The sequence below is a fragment of the Myotis davidii genome, unplaced genomic scaffold (assembly GCF_000327345.1).
Source record: "Myotis davidii unplaced genomic scaffold, ASM32734v1 scaffold875, whole genome shotgun sequence".
In the NCBI taxonomy this organism is placed as follows: Eukaryota; Metazoa; Chordata; class Mammalia; order Chiroptera; family Vespertilionidae; genus Myotis; species Myotis davidii.
The window spans coordinates 1,081,426-1,091,672 of NW_006286244.1; the positions used below are offsets into that span (position 1 = coordinate 1,081,426).

General features: G+C 42.2%; 1 protein-coding gene across 1 annotated transcript in view; it reads right to left on the reverse strand.

Annotated features, from left to right (window-relative positions):
* FMN2 (formin 2) overlaps positions 1-10,247 on the reverse strand; it is a 99,581-nt gene that overhangs the window by 24,719 nt on the left and 64,615 nt on the right. Inside the window, exon 15 of the mRNA XM_006757663.2 lies at positions 4,949-5,013. Coding sequence (XP_006757726.1) covers positions 4,949-5,013 — 65 coding nt within the window. The remainder of the gene's footprint in view (positions 1-4,948; positions 5,014-10,247) is intronic.

Consider the following 10,247-nt stretch of genomic DNA (forward strand, 5'->3'; position numbering starts at 1 on the left):
GAAATGAAGTGACCACGTATGCTCTCTGACCACGATGGGATTAAACTGGAAATCAATAACAGGAAGTTGAACAGGAACACCTCCAAATCATTTCTGAAGAATTCATAGGTCAAAGAGAAGCTCTCCAGGGAAATTAGAAAGTTTCTGAAACGAAAATACAAGCTGTCAACATTACAGGATACAGATAAAGCAGAGCGTAGATGAAAACTTACAGCAGAAAGTGTTTACATTAGAAAAAAAGAGAAAGATCCACGGCATAAGATTCCACCTTAGAGAAAATGAAGCAAAACACGCGGTTCCAGCCTAAAGCAAGCCGAAGAGAAGAAATAATAGAAATCAAAGCAGATATCAATGAAGTTGAAAACAGAAAATAATTAGAGAAACCAGCGAACCCCCAAACAGTGTTTTGTTTTTTAAGATCAAGAAAATTGATTGTAGAGGCAAGAGACTGGGCTCGCCATCCCAGTTCTGAAGAAAAAAACCAAAGCTGAAGACCTCACCTTACCCAATTTCAAGACATACTCTAAAGCTACAGTAATCAGGACAGCATGGCAATGGTGGAAGAGCAGACACGGAAATCCACGCAACCGAACAGTGCCTGGAAGTAGACTCACAAACGTCGTTGCCTGGGTTTTTGACAAAGGAGCAAAAGCAACTCAATGGAGGAAGGACAATCCTTTCCACAAATGGTGCTGGAACATGGGATTTCTTCAGGGTCCCTATGGCCCTACTGGTGTTATTTCCAATTCTCCAGGAAGCAGGGGTCAAAACTGGATTCATTGGGAAAATACGGGGGCCAGCTGGTAGACCTGGCGGCAGGTCCCAGATCCAAGGAGGAGAGGGAGGGAGAAATGCACTAACCATTAATATCAAATATTAATATCAAGCATATGTGTTGTTGTTCCTTTTAATGACGCCAGTGAGAAACCAGACGAAAGTAAGGGAACAGTATTTTTATGCTCAGAACCGTCTATCATCTTGGATCGATCAAGGCAGGAGGGCCTTGCGATTAAGAGTGGAGCCCACCGGGAGGGGTACAGACATTTAAAACCGGTGGGAAATCTGCTCTATTTGGAAGGAACTGGTGGTCTGTATGTCTGTCTCATATGGCTACTGAAAATTACAAATGTACGGGGTTAGAAATGCCCTCAGCACCTTGTAAACAGCATTGGCGTTGGTGCAGCACAGCAGAGTTATGCAACATTGACCATGAAGCACCTCGCTTTAAAGAAATGGCTGGAGCCCTGGCTGGTTGGGCTCAGTGGATACAGCGTTAGCCTGTGGACTGAAGGGTCCTGGATTCAATTCTGGTCAAGGGCATATACCCGGATTGTGAGCTCGATCCCCAGTAGGGGGCGTGCAGGAGGCAACCAATCAATGATTTTCTTTCATCATTGATGTTTCTATCTCTCTCTCCCTTTCCCTTCCTCTCTGAATTCAATAAAAACGTGTGTGTGTGTTTTTTTAAAAAAAGAAACTATTGGGAATAATTTTGATACTAAAGGCCCCACCTGACCTGGGAAATATATCTTATGTATACAATTGTATTTACATTTTAGCATATAATTTACAAAGTATTTTAACATATATTGCTAGTTTTCTCCTGACAGGGTAATTGAGTGGCAGAAACATGATAAGAAATGAGTTATAAATTATTATTCCACGGACTTAAATAGCAGCAAGCCGTTCTGACAAATACCAGTATTTCATTCATTTTGGCTTTCAAGTTTCCTAATTGAATCCTACAGTTGCACAATAGACACGCAGTGTTCCATTTGTAAGGTGGCTTGAATTCCATTCTTGGCTCTGTGCTCCCTCGCTCCCTGATACTAGGGAAGTGATTTAACAGAAGTAAACTTCTCTCCATTTCTTCATCTGCATAACGGACACTACGAATTAATTACCCCACCCAGTCCCCACAAGAATATTGTGAGAACCGGTGGGCTAAGTCCCCAAAGCCTTCCTATTCCACATCTTAGATATCGATACAACAAGCGTAGAAGATCAACTCTTCATTTTTGTGACAATAGTGATTAGAAATATCACAGAGCTCTCTCTCCAGCAGGCGTGTAGCATGACTCATTCAAACCACAACCATGGCCATGGAAACCTGCACTGCACCGTGAGGTCAGTGCCGAGATCAGGGGCTGGAAAAAGACAGCATCTGGCATTTGAAAAATGTACTTTCGGTGCTTGGATAAATGTCAGCTTCGCTAGCCCAGCACTATTTGCAAGATATTCCTGGCATGTTGCAAACTGCATAGCACTGCCACCCTGAGTGGAATACCTTTCTTCTAAGAGTGACGCGGAGCTCACGGCAAGAACCTCTGTACAAGTATTTGCAAGCTGATTTGACTCTTTGGAACCCTAACATTTCTGAGGACACAGATGCCGTTTGAAACATAAAGAAAGGGTACTCCATTTTTTGGTCCCTAACTATAGAGACCATCTCCTATGATTTCTGAACATACAACAATGCCTTCAAGGAGATAGCACTGTTAGGTGAGCTAAGCCATCAGGTAACCTTGACATTCTTCTTCTATTTTCTTTTTAAATGCATTTTTATTGATTTCAGAGAGGAAGGGAGAGAGAGAGAAACATCAATGATGAGAGAGAATCACTGATCAGCTGCCTCCAGCACACCCGACACTGGGGATCAAGCCCACAACCCCAGCATGTGCCCTGACCGGGAATCGAACCGTGACCTCCTGGCTCATGAGTCCACCCTTAACCACTGAGCCACACCTGCCGGATGAAAGTTAATGGGTTTTTATCAAACTTTAAACAATGCAGCTACAGAAGATCCCTTTGTACGAAGAAGTGCTGCTCCGAACGCTGACCACGGGGCCTGGAAGGGAAAGGGGTGAGCGACAGCCTTCACCTTTGACCCTGGGAAGCCTCCCTCCTCGAGGCCCCCAAAGGCTACGTCTTCGGGGGAAGGACTCGAAGGCATCAACGAAGAAATCCAAACGGGAGAATTAACAAGCTTCAGCTCTGTTTGACTTTATCAACGTTGGGAAGGGAATGATGTCATTGTTTGGGGATTCTGCGAAGACATGGCAGGTCCCCTCGGAGTTAATACCAGGCTGGAGCCTGCCTGGCCCGCCAGCCCCGGCCCGATAAACACAGACCTGGAGTCTCTCTGTTCATCTCCGGACAGTTCCTCGGAACGATCCTGGAAAATATGCCTGTTCTGAACTAAACATTTCACTTTTCATCTTATCCATGTTCCAGCAGGCCATTCCTGGGATAAACACGTTACAGACGAACACTCTAAAAGCCACTGCCCATGATGAACTACGTGTGCATCCTTCAGGGTGGATTAGAGACTTGCCCTCCCGTGACAAATGAACAGTGACATACCCCGGGGAACCAGTGGAACCGACATTCCGTTGTTTCTGTCCTCCGTTGTGTCTTTATTTTGCACGAGAGAGAAAGTTTCCATTTCAACTCACTGGTTACGCAATCCTGGCTAGGGCTAAATACCACTCAAGCAATATCACACACAGAAATAGCATGTATTTTTAAAAATCTGCGACTTAAAATTCTTTTACCAATGTGCTTTCTTCCACCACCCTTTCTCGCCTTTTACTACGGGTTGTTTGAAATTGCCTCTGCTGGTATTAAAATTAAATAGAGAACGAATGTATTCACTTCAAAAATTAAAGATTGGTTCTAGGATGTAGATTAAGTTAGCAAAGCAATTACCACAGAATTGGTAAGTTGATGCCATTTATTTTGGCTTCTGCTGTGATGTAGTAACAGCCAAAGCTTTTAAAGGAGGCAGCCAATCAATGATTCTCTCATCATCTCTCTCATCTATCCATCTCTCCCTCACTCTTCCTTTCTCTGAAATCAATAAAAACATCTTTTTTTTAAAAAAAGAAACTGGTCAAATTCTTTTACCAATTTGCTGAGCACAATATTTTATAGCAACTCAACCCCTACAAAATATGTGCTATCCTATCTACAGGATCTGGCCAAATCAGTAATGGCAAAGAACTTCTTTCACCTAAATTTTCTCACAAATGTAATCAGATTTCTTCAGAGAGAGTGATGGGTTAATTTCATGTGTTAACTTGGGTGGCGATGGTAACCAGGGTGGGGTCAAACACAGGGCGGATGCTGTTTTTTACGTGATGAACATGGGTACCGGTAGGGTTTGGGAAAAGCAGATCACTCTTCATAATGTTGGTGAGTCTCATCCAATCAATTGACGGCCTTAAGAATAAAACAACTGTGGTTCCACAGTACGAAGGGATTGTCTCCAAAATGCTTTCAGACTCAATATTATAACATCAACTCCTGCCATAATCTCCATCCTACCATGAGCCAATTCCTTAGCATCTTTCTCCCTGCCACTACCCCACCATGTGCATACACACACACACATATGTACATACACATATACATTTTATTGGTTCTGGTTTTTTTTGGTGAACCCCAACTAACACAGGGAGAAAAAAAGAAGAGGAGAAAATTGAGGCAGAGCAGGGAGAGTTCTGAGATCCTTCTCTATGCTCCCCATGATTGCCAATGTCCCTTCTGGAAGTTGGGGGTACACACATGAAGCCCCAGGCTAACTAGACTCCACTTTTGAATGTGGAAACGCAACGGTTTCCGATCACCAAACACTTCGCCCTTTTTTCTTGGAACAGATTCCTGCTACCTTCCTTTCTCTTGTATTTCCAAACCCTCTTCAAAAGTGAAGGTGCTACTGTAGTCACAATGAATTGGTCCGTAACAGGACTATACATCATCCAGACTCACAAATATAAAACTCCAGAATTCAATGTGAGATTAAAGTGCACTGTGACATCACCTCTCTCCCTCCTCTGCTTGAAAATAAAAATGGAGCTACTGACTGGTTCCTTGAGATAAAACATACTAAGAATTGTATAAGCATATTCTGAAAAGAAATATTACAGAAAAGTTTTTAATTTCTCACCATTTATGAGTCTCTGTTAGTGAATTCTCCTCTGCCTCTTGGTCAATTTTAGCTGAAAATACAAAAAAAAAGAAAAATATAAATGACAAATAGTTACACTCACTCAAGCAAGTATGACCCAAATAATATAAAATATATTATAATTAAGCTAGCTTCATATGTATGTCTATTGTGTTTGTCGAATATTAAATACCAATTATTAGTTGAAAATAATTATTTCAAGCTAAGGCACAAAAACCAGCTCAAAAAACTAAAGAGAACGGGTACGGGATCTTCTCCCCAAGTGTTCTCCACACAGACGGACAGGTACCGAGATCATTTCTACAAAGAAGCAAGATAAGACACGAACATTCCTCATTCATTGAAAGTGGGGAGGCGATTATGGACCCATTTATTTGCTACTATTTTTACTTAAAAAGAAAGAATGATAGCCAGACATAAACCCAAGGGTCAAATTTGGAAAAGAGATTACATCACTATTTTAAAATTATCCTCTATAATAAAAGCCTAATATGCAAATTGACCAAATGGCAAAATGACTGGTGGAACAACCAATCGCTATGACGTGCACTGACCACCAGGGGACAGATGCTCAACACAGGAGCTGCCCCCAGCCCTCAGGCCCCAGGCCAGCCAAGGCAGGTGCCAGCAGGGGGCCCCTGATCGCCCCGCCAGTCCCCCCACAGATCGAACCTGATCACCAGGCAGGCCTAGAAACCCTACCCGTGCACAAATTTCATGCACTGGGCTCTAGTTTAAAATAACACCGAACTCCATCGCATAAAGTTAACCCCTTCCCCAACAATTTTTTTGTTAAAAACGTTTCTTTTTCAGGCTAATTTTTTTATTTTGGTTCTATATAGTATTTTTGATGCTGGTTATGAAAACAGTTTGTAACTCGTCTTCCTATAAACCATATTTTTTTACCATATTTTCTTAGTATACTCGTCGACGACTGAAAAAGAACATTTTGTGAAAACGAGTATACACGTTTCTGCCGGGGAAGGGGTTAAGTACGGCAGTGACTTTCGCCTTTTTGATCCGTAGCTTCTAAGAATTTACCTAGTGCTTCTATACACACACACACATACACATAAAGATTTTTGACACAAAAGTGTCAAAAATACTATTTCCTGTAATATTTGTAGTCTATTCTATTCTATTTTAAAATGTTAATTGTGACCCCCTACATTAATTTCATGCTTCACTAATGGTTTGTGACACATTTTGAAAATCAGTTGAGCTATAGAACAAAAAGTTTAAAAATAATAATAATAATAATAGCCTGGACTAGTGAAAGCAGACATGGTTTCTTTTTTAAAATATTGTTGAAAGTATTACATATGCCCCCCCCCCAACCTCTTCTTAGCCCTCCCACCACCCCACTGCCTGTGTCCCTGGGTTACGCACATACGCATACAAGTTCCCTGGTTTGTAAGCATGCCCTCTGGGTCACACTCCTGGCCATTTGGAGACACTAGAAGCCGAAGTGGAGCAGAGCAAGTTAATTACAAAGAATGGGAGCTGCGCACAAGATCCAACCCATGTCACTCGGGAATTGTCAAAGCGTCTCCATCGCTGCCTTACGCACAGCAGCCCAGCTTGGGCTGGTTAATGTTTTACAACCTGAAGACAGTGTTTGCTCGAAGTCTGCTCAGTATCTGCAGAGCCGCAGTCCAGTGCCCTGCGGCCACTCTCGGCCAGGATTCTAAGAATTTAAAGGGGGCCGGTTGAGCTGGCAGCTGAGGGGTTCCCCACCCCCCACCTTTTCCCCTTTTTGTGCTTTAGACTGTTTACGTACACTTATGGGGCAGTCATTAGTCATTCTGCACAACAGAATAAATGTCCCAGCATTTTACCTTGAAAAGACTCTCCTACACAAACAGATTGTCTTATAGACTCTGATCTGGGCTGCCTTGTATGCAAATGCTTTGCTTCTAGGAGCAATTCTGGAAGCACATACAGTTGGTTCAAGGGAAAACCAAGCCCCACGTAGCTCAGTGGTTGTCGACCTATGAACCAGAAGGTCATGGTTCAACTCCCAGTCAGGGCACATGCCCGGGTTGTGGGCTCGATCCCATGTAGGGGACGTGCAGGAGGCAGCCGATCAATGATTCTCTGTCATCATTGATGTTTCTCTCTCTCTCCCTCTCCCTGCCTCTCTGAAATCAATAAAAATAGATTTAGGAAAGGAAAGGAAGGAAGGAAAGAAGCAAGAAAGATGGCAAAGGAAATTCAGATATTCATTCCCTGCCTGGACATGTATAAAGGGCTTAAAATTCACTTGATTTCAAGTTCACTGTCCAAAGAAGCCGTGCGTCAAAACCCTCAAAAGCCGAAGCAATAAATCTGCAATCGAATGACAACTTTCAATGACTCAGAAGAAAGGCGTTGCCTTTGTCTAAAAAAATAACCCATACTGGCTGCACTTAAAAGCAACCGAAATGCACACTCATAGATAATTATAAACAAAAACTAGTTAACACTTTAAATAAAAAGATTTAGGGCTCCGACAAGCAGATGAAAGGGTTCTTGAGTTGCCTTCCATCTGATATTAGTCAAAATCAACTCTGTCTCCAATTACCTGGGAATATGTGGTCCTCCCTCATGCCAGGGCGCCCCATCCGTTGGGGCCTCTGCTTAGTCACAGTCCTTTGGGCCAAGTTCAGCAGAAATATTTAACATTGCAAAAGAGGCCGGAGCCAGACAAGCGACTGCAGACGCTAATCGCCGCATCAAGATAGTAACTTAGTAGGACAGCAACCAACAGAAAATATTTGTGGGGGCAGAGGTTTGGGGGAGGGGACGTATGACTGCTGTTAGAGAAGACATACTACGTGCCCCCAAAGTGCTGAAACAGAATCATGAAAACACTATTGTTAACCAGTTGCCTATTCAGGGGCCTTGGATTGTCCATGCCAAAGGTCTCCTGTAGACTTGGGCCTGAAAGGTAATCGTATGCCCTCGCCTTAAAATAAATAAATAAATGGAAACAAAAAGTAATCAAAGAAATAAAGGTTGATTCCTGGAAGGTTCCATGATGAGAGGGAATCATGGAGCGGCTGATAAACAAGAGATCCCGAGCCATAGAAGCATGGAACAGACTTTTGAATCTCAAAGGGAGGGCGTAGGTGGGTGGGTGGGGAAGAGATTAACCGAAGAACTTAACATGCAAAACTCAATGGGCGCAGACAATAGATTGGTGTAGGCCTGGGGCAGGGGTGAGTGCAGGCTAGAAGGGGTCAGTGAGGGGGAAAAGGGGCGTCTGCAATACTTTCAACAATAAAGATACGTTTTTTAAGAAGAGGCATCAAGAACAAGGCTGATATTGCTTTTGATCCTGAAATTCAACATTCAGGAATGTATGTATTGTACGAGTGTGGACTATGAGAAATGTATGCATTTATGCTCTTAATCTTCTTGTCTTCAAAGCAATGCTGTAGGAAAGAAGATTTTTGAGCAAAGAAATAAACAAGTTCATTTTCCTGCTTTTCTCCCAATGGAATACTACGAAACCATTCAGAAGAATGTACTGATACAAAATGATCTTGAAGCTATTTTAATTGAAAAAAAAAAAGAATAATATCCAAGTGAGGCCTCTATTTTCAACCATACTAGGAACTCGACATCAAAAAGTTTTACAACAAAGTGCATGAAGGTATTGGATTAAAATAAAATGTAACGCATGGCTGAGCTGGCTGGGAAAGAAAGAAAAATCCTCTGAACCAGTCAAAACAACCAGGAGCAAGGCTTCAAAAGGTGTTAGCACTGCCTTGGGGGCACCCTTCCACCCAGCAACCCAAGACTGTCCTTGGACAGGCCACGCAGGAAGATGGGAACAGGCCTGGAGTCCCGCACAGCGCCCGGAAGAGACACGCCCTCGGGGGAGAGGAAACAGAAAGCCACCCCCACGCCCCCACGAGAAGAGACACTGGGGAATCTGCCCTTCTCCGCGTGGCCCTGCGTGGGCCATCACACTGCCCTGAGCCTCCATCCACAACGAGGGGGACCCTGACTCATTTTAAAACAGTTCTCGGTTGGCAGTGCCCTCTGATGTTGAGCCCAAACAAATAATAGAAATAGAAATAAAAGGAAAAAATAAAAAACAGAAACAGCCTGCGAATAAATTTAGTTTAGAAACGAAAATGGAGCTGCCCAGGCAGTGAAGGGAGGCTAAGAGTCCACGGCATCCTGAATGCGGGAAGGAATGGAATAGCAAGCCAGAATTTTATCATCAGCAAACCTTTCTCCCCCAAACAGGACTGATGGAGATTTCCACACAGACAGGGTTTTCAATCCACAGATTCGCACCAGGGAACTTCTGAAGAGTGAATGAACTTCAGACAGAAGAAAAACTACCTCAGAAGGAAGGCATAACATACTAGTAAAGGAATGGTGAGCAAAGAAGTTGGTACTGGTTATAAAAAGCAAGTGAACACTAAAACATTGGCAAAGAATGGCGTATGGCATCAATAAGTAAGGTTAGAGGTAAACATGTAGGTATATTGTGAATTCATACACCTTTGGTATATTGTTAATTCTTTAACAACACATGGTACTAAACAACTAAAACAATATTATCCGTTTGAAAAAAAAATGTGATTTTTGCAGACTGTACATAGACATCAAATATGTACATACATAAAAATCAGGTAGATTGAAGAATTAAATGCAAAAGCAAAACCGAGACATTTTTTACAGGAAAATATAGGGTACTGTCTTCAGAAACACACAGCAGGAAAAGATTTACTCAATAAGGCAAATATTAATACCATTTAGAGAAAGTCTGATAAAATTTGCTGTTTGGAAATACAGAACTCCTGCTTATGAATTGCCATTCTAAGAAAGATGAAAAGACAAGGTCCAAAGAGAGAGAAGTGTTTGTAACAATTTAAAGAACTCCTAATTATTCAGTAAGTAAAAGGCAAAGCAACAGAAAACAGTCAAAAGACTCAACAGGTGGCCCATAGAATAGGAAACGACTTTAGACATATGAAAATCCACCAGTTCTAATCAATAATCAGAAAAATGCATGTGAAACCCACAGTGGAATACCATTTAAAATAACAGATGTAGCCAACCTAAGAACCAAATGCTTACAAGGATCTGACACACTGAAATTCTATTGGTATAACTGTAGGTTGGAATTAATCACTATTAAGTAATTTGGCTTTACCTTAGAGGCAAAAGATTCATAAACCTTATAACCCAGCAACTCTTTGTTCTCCTAGGTTAGCACTAAAAAAGAGAATATGCGTGTACCCCAGGACTAAAGCATGTTTCCTTTTAAGCTAAAAAA